At 37.7% G+C, this 15,314-nt stretch overlaps 1 protein-coding gene across 11 annotated transcripts in view; it reads right to left on the reverse strand.

Annotated features, from left to right (window-relative positions):
- CCDC191 (coiled-coil domain containing 191) overlaps positions 1-15,314 on the reverse strand; it is a 91,883-nt gene that overhangs the window by 45,233 nt on the left and 31,336 nt on the right. For all 11 annotated transcript variants that reach the window (XM_016941686.4, XM_063807018.1, XM_009446178.5 and 8 more), the window contains 2 exons: positions 9,294-9,484; positions 1,384-1,633 (listed from right to left, as the gene is read on the reverse strand). In XM_016941686.4, the coding sequence (XP_016797175.1) occupies positions 1,384-1,633; positions 9,294-9,484 (441 nt within the window). The remainder of the gene's footprint in view (positions 1-1,383; positions 1,634-9,293; positions 9,485-15,314) is intronic.

A 15,314-nucleotide genomic window follows, 5' to 3' on the forward strand; every position in this document is an offset into this window, starting at 1 on the left:
TTATATACTTATTCCATAAGCTTTTTTTTCCTGTTTTTAAAGAGGTTGTTTTTTAAAAAAATTTTAAAACACATTTTTGTTAAAAACTAAGATACAAACACACATATTAGCCAAGGACTACACAGGGTCAAGATCATCAAGAAGTCACTAAGCAAGAGGAACTTTTTGGTTCCATTATAATCTTATGGGACCACCACTGTGTATGTGGTCAGTCATTCGCCAAAACATTGCTATGTGGTGCACAAGTGTATATTCAATATAAAAATGTTTAACCTTACTAGTAATCAAAGAGATACAAATGTTGAAGCAATAATAAGATGAAAATAGAACATGCATTCCATTTTTAGGTATTATCCTAAGTAAAGCATTATGGATATGTGCAGATTTAGCTACTAGGATGTTCACCGAAGCATTGTTCACAATGGCGGCAAACTGGAAACAACTTAAATTCCAGTAATACAGGAGCTAAACAAATTCCAGCTTATGGTTCATTACAGAATATCATGTAGCCATTACAAAATGGTGGCACAGAATACTAGTCCTTAGACAGGGGATATGTATTACGTCCACTTGCGGAACTTAAAAAAAAAGAGCTGCCCCACACCCAAAAATTCTGTTTTAGTAGATGTGATTCTGAGGTATACTCTCAGTTGAGAACTACTATTGCAGAAGTGTATGTAATGACAGAAAATGCTCATGTTATATTGTGAAAACGTAATTTTTTTTTTTTAGAAGAACAGTAAGTATTAGTATTAAGAAGAAAAAAACAACATGGCCTTCCTTTTCCTGAATTTTGGCAGACGAGTTCCTCAATGGCCTGACTAAAGAAAATTTAAAAGCTAAATAAAATATTAAGAGATAAATTTGCATATGCTTAAAGACTAGATGGCTATACTTTAACATGTTATTAGTGATTATCTACAGATGACAGAATTATAGGAGTTTTTTCTCTGTGATCTTCTATCAAATTGCTACAATTAGTACATATGACTTTTCTTATTAGAAAAAGAAAAATTTTAAATTTCCCCTCTTGTAAGTCACAAACTCATTTAGAGAAAGGAAATGTCTGATGATCAAAAAGGGGAGTTCAAGAGTTATAGACAGTGCTTTACCTGTCTTTCCCTAAACGAATATTTTACTTAGTTGTTTTAAATGCCCTTTCGATATTAAATCCCTACTAACTTCCAATGATGCCAAAGTTTATATATGATTATAAAAAGAAGATTCAATTCAAGGAAATAAACACTGCCTGAAAGGTAGTGCATTGAGGCAGCTCTAATCTTCTGATAGCCTAGACAAGGCAATCTGACAATGACTGACATACCAGCTATAAAAGCACAAACCTCAAATACAAGTGTTTACTAAGCAGGAAAAACAACGTACCTGTCCATTTTTTACTGGTGGACCCACCATGGCTGTTGCCTCCTCAGGTAGACTGATGCCTGATAACCCATTGGCACTGAGTTTCCCCAGTGATGCTGCCTGCAGCAGTGCATCCATCTTCTTCCTAGTTTCCTCTTTTGTGAGAGCCAGCTCTCTCTTCAGGAGCTTGGCGCCATGCCAATGCTGCCATTCTGTAAAGCAGTGTCGGAGAACTTGTTTCCGGTTATACCCAGTGGCCAGTTGTTGTTTTCTAAGCAACAAAGCACTTCCATTAAAATAAAGAAGCCATTTACAGTTTGTTAATTGATAATATAAATGAAACATAAGTCCAAAAGGGTTCTAGAAATGCTCCATCTTAGCTCTCGCTTAACATTTTATATTAAGCTAAATGAAATTGCTTTATAAATTCCCCAGTGCAAAGGATCTCCTCATAGAAGGTGTCAGCACTTCAACAGATTACCTTCAAGAAGAAAGAGGAACTGTTCTGTTCTCGTGTCACAAGGGCATGTTACATGTTTTTGATTACCATAGTTTCTGAAAGCTTTTGGAGGGGAAAGAGCAAAAAGAAGAGGTACACAAGTAATGACTTTAAAAAGATGAATGCATGAGGGAGACAGAGGTTCAGCTATGCACGAAAATTTTAAAAAGACAGGTTTAGGAGAAAGAGAAAGCAACAAAATTATAACACTTAAGTTAAATTGTCAATAATTTAAGTAAAAGGCTTACAAAAATCAAAGTAACACTGAGGGTTGATCTTGTGAAAGAAGAACTGGTCAGGGAAAGGACTGCTAAAGAGAAGGACTCATTTACCAAACCCTTGAACTGAATCCATGTCTGCCCCAAGAAGGTACTTGCTAAGCACTAGATGTGTGAAGGGCAAAGGCAAGGCCCCTGGTCTCATGGAACTCATTTATTTTCTACACCTTCCTAAGGAAGAGCTCACTTTGATTCCTGGAAACTTTATAAATGTTAGGGAATATGACTGAGGGGAGGTTGGGATGTGGTGTTACTGCCAGCCACATTTTCTTCCCAATGGGAATCTGCATTAGGAGATTTGGTGGCAGTCAGTTGAGAATTCAAACATAGAGGTCTGAGATCTATCTATAAGTGAATGGTTATTATCCTGAAGAACTTAGCTGTGAGTGTGGAACTTATTATGTAGTATCAGGGATCAGCTTTGAGGTTCAAAATACACTGTTTAGACACACACTGGATTGTATCTTGGAAAGGTAACTCATATAAGTTCTCCATATCCATTTCTGTTAAACATACATAATGCTTAAGTCTCCTCATGGACTCTTTGGGGTCATATTAAGCAAATCATAAAGTTCTTAACTCAGTGAGTCAGGAGACCATTTCTACAGTTCTTAAATGTTTATAAGACTTTTAAACCTTTTTTTGACTGCAACCTACAGTAAGAAAAAATGTCACATTGTGACTCAATATACGTGTGTGTGTGTGTGTGTAAAAGTTTCACCAAATAATATTTACCCTTACCACAAGAGATATACTCTGATATTTCTAATCTATTCTATATTTCTTTTAAAAATAAGCAACCCTGCTAACAGCATATTTCATTATATTTAAGTGTTTCCTTCTAATGCATTGATAGGTACTCAATAAATACTTAGAAATTCACTCACTGATGGTTTTTGTAATAAAAGTATAATATAGGTGGTAATAAACATTTATGTATGTTTTACTTTTATGAAAACAAATATCTGAGACTGAATAATCTTGAAATAAAAATTTTAGAAGAAATAACAATAAATCAGATAGCAACACAGGTAAGAACAAAGCTCCAAAAATCAGTGTATAAATAGTGAACAAAAAAAACCTGTAACACTTTATTCAAGTGAGTAAAAATCATAAATTTCTACAGAATAGAAGATGTACATTGCTGTGTCTGATTAATGTGAAATTCAATTTCCATCAATCTGCTCTGGAAGGAGGAGTGTGAAATTTACCTGATGTATTAATTTCCTGTTTTTACAGCACAAACAGCCAAAAGCAGCACTGGGGTTTTGACTGTCAAGGAGATTATTTGGACGTTATGAAAAGGCAAAGAGAGAAACACTTCTGTAACTATAACAAGACTAAAAAAGTAAGAAAATGAGTAAAAAAATGCATGTTCAATATAGGGCTTAAAGCCCACTCTATAATGGTTGTGCGGGGATATGAAAATGTAGTTGGCCAGGCGCAGTGGCTGATGCCTGTAATCACAGGAATTTGGGAGGCCGAGGTGAGTGGATCACTTGAGCCCAGGAGTTTGAGACTCGGGCCACATAGTGAAACTTCATCTCTACAAAAAATATAAAAATTAGCTGGGCGTGGTGGTGAGTGCCTGTAGTCCCAGCTACTTGGGAGGCTGAAGTGGGAGGATCACCTGAGCCTGGGAAGTGGAAATTGCAGTGAGCCGAGATTGTGCCACTGCACTCCAGCCTGGGCAACAGAGTGAGACCCTGTGTCAAAGAAAAAAAAAAAGTAAAAAAGAAAAAACAGAAAATGTAGTTACGATATCTGTATTTGTGGTTTGAGGCAGAAAGGCAGAAGCACAGAAGCTAGAGATCCAGAGACAAGGATAGTTCCACTACTGTTCTCTTGTAGCTCACTTCAGCAGAGTGACAATGTTGCATATAAGCCAATTTCTATACTTTCTAAAAGATAACACTAAAACATAAATATTTCTAAAAGCGAAAAATCACTTAAATTTCTTAAACCTTAGTCAGATGCAACTTACTTTGGTATGCTCACCTAAAGAAATGGTTTCAGACATAGGTGCCAGATAATCATAAATGGAAGGGCAGAGTTCCCTTATGAAAAATAGCCTATCCCGATTTCCTTGCAATCTGAAATCAGGGAATTTCTAGCCAGAGTATATAAATTGATCATCACAATGATATATAACTGCATGCAGAGAAAGGCAGTCTCTGCTCATCTAAGAATATAAAATACAAAAGGTTTGAATAGGAATTTAAGTATGAACCTTGCTGCCCAGGATGAACACTCAATGATACTGGGTGACTGGTGCATGTTTTGGAACTTACAAGTCAGAAGAAGAACGCTAACTAGACATGGGACACTGGGATAGCAACTGAGTTTCTAAGCCCCAGATTCATCCTCAAAAACAGTGTCAGTAAGCCCTATTATGCTGCCTATCCTACAAGAGTTTTTTTCCTGAGAATCTAATTCAATTTAAAACAACCCTGAAAATATAGAACAAAATTCACATGTAAGGTAATACCCACTGTCTTAGGACAAGACTACTAGATATCTGCAAAGTGTCTTGAACGTTTTAAAAGCAAATGAAAAATGATACATAATCACAAGCTGGTGATCTGATTGAGTGCTGTAATCTGATGCAGAACATAAAAAAGCAGTGACATGAACAGTTACATTTGGGATGAGCAGGTTTAGCTGGAATAGGAATGAATAAGCTCATGCGTTCAATCATGTGCCAGGTACCCCCAGGGACAAAATGGAAGATAAAAACTGTTTTAAAAAGTTTTAAAGTTTTAAAGCGAGCCAGGCTATGAAAGCCTTGTCCTCTGCCTGTGTGACAAAGAGATCAGGAGCTTTACCAGGTGAAGATACCATGCGGCTTCTGGCTGCTCACCTGCATACCCACGTGAGCAGAGGGAAGGACAATTGAACATGATTAACAGGAACACTCCGTAAATGATTTCCAAAAGAACACTGAAATCCGGAGTACTGGAAATGAGAATATCTGACGGCCTATTTTCAATTCAGCCTCACTTCTCCTCCCCACCTCCAGGTGAGCCTGGTGGGTTCACCCTGACCTGTTCCTACACAAGACTGCCTATGTACTAGTTTACTAGTTCTTATCCAAATTAAAAAATGCCCTTTTCTACTTAGCCACATTCTGCCTCTTTCAGAAGGTGGGTCCCATGAATTTCTATTTCTAGAAAGCTCCCCAGGGGATCATAATGGAGGTGGGACCCATGAATTTCTATTTCTAGAAAGCTCTCCAGGGAATCATAATGAAGGATGTCATTCATGTGTATGTCCCTCCTAAGTATTTATCTTATGGTGTCTTCTGTTGCAATTGTGTTAAATATTTGGGTACAATTTTAACTTCCCCATTTAGATAAAAAACTCCTAGAAGGCAATAATGTTTAATAATTTTGTTCCCCCATCCTATCCCCAGGACTTAGGAGAGGATCTAGTATACACTAAACATCAGTAAAGCTGGTTGACTGAATGAATTTATCCCAATCAAACAGTATGAACGAATGAATGACCAAACGAATGAGATGGTCTGAAGAATGCCAAAGGGCCAGTTTTTTTCACTGGCCTGCCACAGTACCCTCAAATCTCTGTCACTCCCACTTTGGGCACTGTTTCCAGACAGTGCCTGTTAAAATAAAAAAAAAAATGTCCCGGGAGGGATAACATATCAAATGAGAATTACAGTAACAAAGAACGAAGGGCTTGAGGGACAAAGGGAAGAGGTAAAAGCATGTTCCAGGAAAGGCCCAGAGCACTGGTGCAAGAGAGGGCAGGATTAAAGACTGTGGAGGTTAATACAGAGAAGGGCAGAGATGCGGCCCAGGACAGAATTGAGAAATCTGGGAAGCAGGGCTCAGGAAGGACTGGCAGAAGATTTTTCTAAAATTTTTATTTTAATTTATCCATAGTTATTGGGGTAGAGGTGGTATTCACTTACATGAGTAAGTTTTTAAGTAGTGATTTATGAGATTTTGGTGCAGATGTTGAAAACAAACCATGTTTCTTCCCAATTTTGTCTGGGGCTAGCTGTAAATGCAGACAGAAAGGGGGAGAGGAGGAATGGAAGATCTGGAACCAACTTTCAAAAATGAACACACTAAGGAAATTGAATATACAGTTCAAATTTCAATACCACCATGTCAAATGGTCTAATTTAGTGTGTATACTAGAATTTTGCTGTATTACTAAGTGAATCCTCAGGGTTTGGAAATATTTGTTCATGTTGAAGCTGCATCACAATATTGTAAGGAAATTTTGTAACATTATTGCCATAACTTCTCTTAAAATAATAAACATGAACAAAAACAGAGTAACCACAATTCCTATTAGGAAAAGCAAGATGCATTTTTAGAAGAAATAAGTGGATGACTCCTTGGACTGCAAGTGAGACTCAGCACAGGCTCAACAAGGAAAGATGGTTGCTAAATTACAAATAAAAAGAGAGAGATTTGTGGTTGCTTCAGAGAGAAAGTGGGAAGAACAGAAAGAAAAGGGGCAAAAGAAAAAAGCCCACAAGTCTGGGCCCTTCATGGCGGACAGGCCAGTGAGCGGAAATCGAGGTGGCAAACACACACGTCAGTGAGGTGAGCTAGAGGATGAGGAAAACAACTGACATTTAAATAACGAACATAATAAGTAATTTCAATGTCCAGGTGAGTGAACCACAGAATTACCTGTGTTTTGTCAATCTGGTCAGAGCTAAGTTTCTATAATGAGTAACCACGATAATAAATGCTCTCTCCTATCCCTGAGCTGTCTAGAAAGAATGCTTCAAAACCCTATCAAGTTAAATTGCAGGAGAGGAAGCAACTGAGTTCTTCATTTGTTCCCTGACTTGCTTATTATTCAACAAGTATGGATTTGGTGTCCATTGAGGCTGCTCTTTGCTTTGTGACCTTGAGTCATTTACTGTCTCTGGGCCTTACTTTTATCATCTGTAAAACGAGGGGCTGGATCAGATGATCCTTGAGGTGCCTTCCTGCTCTGGGATTTTTTTTGCTCTAAAGCTTTATAGTAAAAAATTATTGTAAGTTAAATGTTTTCTAACTCTGGCAGTTAAAAAATGTTTAGTATCCATTCTAAACATTTAAAAATAGTCACCTGAAAATAATTCACAGATACAAGAAAAAGTTCTGAGAAGATCTTTTTTAAAAAATTGGCACATTATACTATTATGAAATCCCTATTTAGTGCTTTTATATTTAAAGTTTAATTGGAACGGAATCTTAAATTTTCCAGATTGTCCTTATACAAGTTTCTTCTAGCATGTAAATCTCATAGGCCACTTTTAACTTCAACATCCAAGTGTCCACTCATTTTATGCCTGCACTCACATTGCATCCACTTTACAACCCGTTTCCCTTCTTTATCCAACAAATCCTGCCAGCTATTCCTTTCTGAGTAAGCTATCATCCTAATTCCTTGTATCAATCACTAGGTCCTGAGATTTTAGAAACAAACTATGGGAGAGTTTTCTGTGTTGGCCTCTATTTTTTTCACCAAAGATTTCTCCCAGCATATCATAGGAAAGGGAGATTGACTAGGTCACCCTCCTGCTTAAAAAACCTTCAAGGATTCACTTTTTTTTTTTTTTTTTTTTTTTAAACCAAAGACTACCTTAACTCCATGTCCTGGCATTCAAGGCCATTCAGAAGTTGACGTACTTGACAACCACATGCTTGATAATCTCCAGTCAATCCAGATGGCTATGCTTCATGCCATCATCCCAGTCTCCCCATCTCTACCTAGGAACATCCTATTGACCATGAAAAGCTCAGCTCAAGGCCCATCTTCTTGATAATGCCTTTCCTGGCACTCTTTAGGAATCTCCTTAGCCACAGCTACACATTCTTGCCACGTTCTCAGCAGCAGATGGAGATGTATTATTCAGTTTACAATACTCCTCAACACCTATACAGTCTCTAGATGTTGTTTTGCCCATTCAACTGTGAGTTCTTTGAGGACAAGGGGCCATGCACCAGTCTCCAGGCCTGATGCTATCACAGGATTGCACAACTTTAAGAGGCACCATGCCCTTCTATGTAACAATACTTACATTTATCATTCATGTGATTTTTCATCCTGAATGAATGACAGAACTGCCAGTAGAGAAGTGATTACTTATAAAAACATGAATTTCTCCCCAACCCCTAAGTAAACAAATGGTTCCTTCACATGGACACACAGAGGGGAACAGCACACACCAGGGCCTGTTGAGGGGTGGAGGATGAGGGGAGGAAACTTAGAGGATGGGTCAATAGGTGCAGCAAACCACCATGGCATACGTATACCTATATAACAAACCTGCACGTTCTGCACATCATTTATCACTTTTTTTTTAGAAGAAATAAAGCAAAACAAACAACCAAATGGTTCCTTTTACATCTGTGATTTTGATTCAAGAATGCAAACTTGAACTTGTAAATAATAATAAGAAAATTATTTGATTTTAAGATGATGGAATAAAGAAAGCCTCATTTGAAGGCAGAATTCTGTGTCATTCACAAACATAAGAAGGAGCTGTTATAAAGGTGTCAAAAAACCTCTAAATAAGGTGTGGAACAAAAGATGGTAGAGTGGGAGGAATCACTCTGGCAGGTTGGCCCTCCCAGATGGATGTTCTCTGTGTCCTTAATTAACATTTTATGTGCAGACAGTGATTTCTATGAATGAGAATTATTGGCATATAAGCCAAACACCCTCTTTTGAATTGTAAGATGGTCCAGGGTACAATGCTACTACACCAGAACGCATGGGAAAATCCTAATACTTGCTTCCATTAAAGAAAGAAGATCATGTACAATGTATATTTTATTTTATTTTATTTTATTTTATTTTATTGGAGACAGGATCTCACTATGTTCCCCAGGCTGGTCTTGAACTCCTAGGCTCGAGTGATCCTTCTGCCTTAGCCTTCTGAGTAGCTGGAATTACAGGCACACCCCACTGCTCCCGGCTAGCACATTTAAATAATTTTGTTTACTTATAATTTTCAGTAAAATTTTCTAGTTTGAGATGTAACATAGAAAAACTGTGATTACCATATTTCATAAGTGGTTAAGATTATTCTAGTTGGCATGTGTAAAGTTTATTTGTGGATTCTTCAGGAGGGAAGTATCCTAGATAAACATACTAGATTTTCACAATACAAATAACGATACCTGTTTTCTTCCCTAAGATCATTTTCCAAGGCTTGAGTCTCCCGCTCCAACTTCTGGAATCTTGTGTAGTCTCTCCAGGCCCGCAGGACCTTCAGCCGAATCTTCCAGTCAGACAGGGTCCCAGCTTTCCCCAGCTTAATCCTATGATCAAGAATCAGCTTGTGCCAGGCAGCGAAATACCGTTTTTGACACTGCAGTGGAAATATTAGGAAAATCACCACCCATCAGCGCTAGTGTTTCTAATATCTAACACTGACAGCCCTCTCCTCAGATTTTCCCCTCACACTTTTAAAAACAAATACAGGAACTGTTGTCTTAATGGAAAGGAAGAGACAAAGCACAATTCCTTTATGCTAATAATGACAAGGAATATTCAATCATGCAAATGAGGCATTCTCAGCCTCACAACTTAAACTAAAATACTTCATTGTCATTGTAAGCCACCAGTCCCACGGGGAGCTGGAATAAGTCACATCTACGACATGAACCAAGGGGCTTGTTTGAGAAGCTTGAAAACTTGTTTCCAACATGACTCCCCCTGCCAGGTGTCTTGGAGCTCAAAATACCAACCATTTAATTCATTACCGTTTCTGACACACTAGTGTCCACACAAGTGAACGGGGGAGATTCCATGAAGATGGGATGGAGTCTCTGGTCCCTGAGAATAAGACAGCTATAAACAACAAAATCAGCTGGGCTACTACCACTGACCACTTTAGGGCTTTGGTGAGTCTAGAAAGACTAGATGTTCAGGCTGCCTATAATCTTCCACTACATGCACTTGACAGCAAATTAGACAAGGTCTACTGATCCTAAGGATGTCCCCAAAGCAGTACTTTACTCATGATCCTAGTCTAAGAAAATCACTGAGACCTAGTCCTTGCTTATATCTTCTCTCTTTTCAGCAAACTTTACATTCCTTCTAGATCAAATTACTTTCAGCTTTTGGCCTTGACACCAACCATGCCATTTCATACTTTCCTATGTTCATATTAAGTTGGTGCAAAAGTAATTGCGGTTTTTGCCATTGCTTTTCATAGCCAAAAACTGCAGTAACTTTTGCACCAACCTAATACTAATTTCTCTGTCCCTCTTTTCTGCCTTCTTTCTGCCTAACTACAGTAGTCACCTCTCTCAGGAAGCCCTCCTGTTACCAATCCCTCTACCCAAATGTAACTGCCCATCCACTGTGTTCCTATAACAATCTATGCTTTCTTCAGCCAAAACACCCAACACACTATATTGTAATCACCAGTTTACTTTTCTCCCCTAGACTGTGAGCCTCCTGAGAGAAGGGAATAGGTCTCATAAATGGGAATGGTAAATCTGACAGTGGCACTGAGTGTGGGGAGCATTAAAACAAAAACTAACCTCATAGAAAGTGACTTTGTGGGAAGTATGGGGGATTTGCCAGTTTCAAGGATTTGCCAGATTTATCAGGCAAATATTTACTGCTTCTTTCTCTATAAAAATACTTAACTTTCTTCATTTCAGCATTTGCTAAGCAACCATCACTGTGTTTCAATTTGGGGACTCTGCACAAAATTGTTTGATATGACCCCTACTTCTAAGAGGTTACAGGGAAAGAGGATGTATCAATGAAAAGACCAATAACATAAGAGAGCATCTACTAGAATTCTTAGAAATTGTCTATTTGGCCAGAAATGTTTTCCAAACAGGGTATTAGTTTATATTCTTGTTTAGACAAACTAAACAATATTCTTCATTATAATTTCTCATTAGGAGAAACCATGGCAAACTTTAAAAAGCCCTCTCCATATGTCAAATAAGGCACATGTTCTAGACCTTCACCTTAGATCTTTTGGAGAGGATGAAAGGGAGGAAGGGAGAGAGGAAGGAAAGGAGATTTGCTGAATACTGGATACTCTTTCAGTTGTAATAGGGAGAAGAGATACAGCTGGCCAGGTTGAGGGGTATGCCTTTTGCATCATTTGTTTACCTGTTCCACAAAATACAGCATGAAAAAAAATGGTGTTAACTTGTGTGCCATGATTGAAAGAAAATGTTCTGTGTCTGTTTACCAAATCCCCTTAAGAGATTCCTCTTGAATGACTTGGTAAAATATTCTATGTGTAGCTATCTCTAATTTTAACTTCAGGATTATTTCAAATGATGAAATAGTACAAACATAATCCATCTTGATAATAATAACACTATTAATAGTATCCTTTGATTCGGACAATCCTTTTCTTTGTAAAGTTCAAAGCATCTTACGTGTACTATTTTTATTGATTTGTAAACCATCATTATAAAATAAAGATTGTAGATATTATTATGATTTACTTCACCAAGCTAAAACTTCAAGTAGAGAAAGGTTTAATGACTAAAATCACAAGTAAAGAGTTAGTGTTACACCTAAGGCTGAAACTGAAACATTCCAGCATCCTGATGACTCTAATCTATTAGGCAAAAACATCTCTCCTGAAAAAGAAAGGCACATTTTTTGCTGCTTTTATAGTGAAAGAAAACTGTATACATAACTTACCGTGGTAGAAAAGCATTGGTTAGGAACATATCTGAATGTAGGAGGGGAAATTTTGAGTTTATAAATTCTATAGTCAATATGTTTCTTTAAAAATACTTATGTTGAGACTTTGAGACCAAAATGATCAGTTTTAAAGGCCTATAATTCAGGTTCACCACACAGAAGCTAACAAGAGCAAAGTGACAAACCTGTATGGCAACTACTTTCTTGAAATTGACTTGCTATTGGTTTTTTCCCTGCCTGCTCAAAAAAACCAATCCCATTAAAATTTAAATTAAAAAAAAAGTGTGAATCAAGAATAGCTGCTTAGTTATTCTTGATTCATAGCAAACATTATCCAGGTATACAGGAGTCCCATAAATGTGTTCGAAGAAAATATTTGGGAAAGGAATATACTCAGTTCCGTCTTCTCTGGAAAAAGTTGCTAGTTCTGTTTTTATTTAGAAGGGTGGCATACTTCCACAGACCTGAACTATTTATTCTTTCTATTCCTCCCTCCCCCCAGCTTACTTCCTGATACTCCCAGGCCTGCTTCTCCTCGTTACTTTTCTATACTTTGGAACTACAATAGTGCTCTATCCCTTTGCTTTTTAAAACAAGATGTATGATTTAAAACCACAACTGGGTTGTTCTGTTTAAGCCAGGAGAACTTAAGTTTTAACTAGCCAGGTAACTAGTCTGATTTCCCTCCATTTATTTCCTAGTTCATTTATTTTTGTACCATGTTTTTATTTCTGTTAGATTTTCAAATATAGTCAGGCATTCTTTTCCTAACTTCCATCATCTCTTTATCATAGTTGTGGTAATAATTAAGGCTTGATATAGGTAAATAAAATACAGAAAGTCACTGAAGGAAGAACTGTTCCTAAGTACCTATCTATAATAATTTCTAAAATAAAATACTACCTGGTGAAATTTAGAAACTTTTAAAGTGAAATGGTGTCCTCCCCACAAAATCTTCCACAATACATCATTTGGTTGTTAAGGATTCCACTGAAGAGAAGAAATGACAGCTCGCTCTGCTAAATTTATTACCTGCACTGGAGTTGCCCTCGTTCTGTTAGCCAGAAAAGCTCTTCCCTGAAGTGTAATCACACTACTGTCACTAGGAATGATTGACGTTAGGTGGAACAGCAATTTGCTATCTAATCTTCATTGTAATTCTAACCCTGTCACTAGAGATGCTTGTTCTGATTAATGAAGTGGGTAACTCATCAAAATTCCTCAGCTATTTCTCTTTTGTCAGAAAGCTCAGTGATAATTGCATCAAAATTCTCCGTCATGGAAAAATAAACAATGAATTGTTAAGAGGACAAAAATGTCAACAAGTTTACAATTTATTTTTGCTGAATGGAACTAACTTTGGTGCAACTAATGGTCTAGGGAAGTTGGCAAAGGCTGGAATGTCAGGAAGAAAGCTACATTCTACACCCAGGCCCCTAAGTGACTCCTTGCTGTTCTCAGGCCAAAAGAAGAGAAACTCTATTGCTACAAAAGGGAGCAATCCTCAACTTCTCTTTTCCTTTGTGGGCTACTGTGGCTGGGCAGGAGACCCCACAGATGCTATGAAGTCCCTGGGGATTAGAGAGGTAGTTTTAAGTTGAAATGAGGAAGGAGAAAAAAAATTAATAAAAAATGGGGATCCTTTCAACATAGTGTTGGAAGTTCTGGCCAGGGCAATCAGGCAGGAGAAGGAAATAAAGGGTATTCAATTAGGAAAAGAGGAAGTCAAATTGTCCCTGTTTGCAGATGACATGATTGTATATCTAGAAAACCCCATCGTCTCAGCCCAAAATCTCCTTAAGCTGATAAGCAACTTCAGCAAAGTCTCAGGATACAAAATCAATGTGCAAAAACCATAAGCATTGTTATACACCAATAAGAGACAAACAGAGAGCCAAATCATGAGTGAACTCCCATTCACATTTGCTTCAAAGAGAATAAAATACCTAGGAATCCAACTTACAAGGGATGTGAAGGACCTCTTCAAGGAGAACTACAAACCACTGCTCAATGAAATAAAAGAGGATACAAACAAATGGAAGAACATTCCATGATCATGGGTAGAAAGAATCAATATTGTGAAAATGGCCATACTGCCCAAGGTAATTTATAGATTCAGTGCTATCCCCATCAAGCTACCAATGACTTTCTTCACAGAATTGGAAAAAACTACTTTAAAGTTCATATGGAACCAAAAAAGAGCCCGCATTGCCAAGTCAATCCTAAGCCAAAAGAACAAAGCTGGAGGCATCTCACTACCTGACTTCAAACTATACTACAAGGCTACAGTAACCAAAACAGCATGGTACTGGTACCAAAACAGAGATATAGACCAATGGAACAGAACAGAGCCCTCAGAAATAATGCCACATATGTACAACTATCTGATCTTTGACAAACCTGACAAAAGCAATGGGGAAAGGATTCCCTATTTAATAAATGGTGCTGGGAAAACTGGCTAGCCATATGGAGAAAGCTGAAAATGGATCGCTTCCTTACACCTTATACAAAAATTAATTCAAGATGGATTAAAGACTTAAATGTTAGCCCTAAAACCATAAAAACCCTAGCAGAAAACCTAGGCAATACCATTCAGGACATAGGCATGGGCAAGGACTTCATGTCTAAAACACCAAAAGCAATGGCAACAAAAGTCAAAATTGACAAATGGGATCTAATTAAACTAAAGAGCTTCTGCACAGCAAAAGAAACTACCATCAGAGTGAACAGGCAACCTACAGAATGGGAGAAAATTTTTGCAATCTACTCATCTGACAAAGGGCTAATATCCAGAATCTACAATGAACTCAAACAAATTTACAAGAAAAAAAATACAACCCCATCAACAAGTGGGCGAAGGATTTGAACACTTCTCAAAAGAAGACATTTATGCAGCCAAAAGACACATGAAAAAATGCTCATCATCACTGGCCATCAGAGAAATGCAAATCAATACCACAATGAAATACCATCTCACACCAGTTAGAATGGCGATTATTAAAAAGTCAGGAAACAACAGGTGCTGGAGAGGATGTGGAGAAATAGGAATACTTTTACACTGTTGGTGGGACTGTAAACTAGTTCAACCGTTGTGGAAGTCAGTGTGGCGATTCCTCAGGGATCTAGAACTAGAAATACCATTTGACCCACCCATCCCATTACTGGGTATATACCCAAAGGATTATAAATCATGCTGCTATAAAGACACATGCACATGTAGGTTTATTGCGGCACTATTCACAATAGCAAAGACTTGGAACCAACCCAAATGTCCAACAATGATAGACTGGATTAAGAAAATGTGGCACATATACACCATGGAATACTATGCAGCCATAAAAAATGATGAGTTCATGTCCTTTGTAGGGACACAGATGAAGCTGGAAACCATCATTCTCAGCAAACTATCGCAAGGACAAAAAACCAAACACCGCATGTTCTCACTCATAGATGGGAATTGAACAATGAGAACACATGGACACAGGAAGGGGAACATCACACACCAGGGGCTG

The sequence above is a fragment of the Pan troglodytes genome, chromosome 2, assembly GCF_028858775.2.
Source record: "Pan troglodytes isolate AG18354 chromosome 2, NHGRI_mPanTro3-v2.0_pri, whole genome shotgun sequence".
Classification (NCBI taxonomy): Eukaryota; Metazoa; Chordata; class Mammalia; order Primates; family Hominidae; genus Pan; species Pan troglodytes.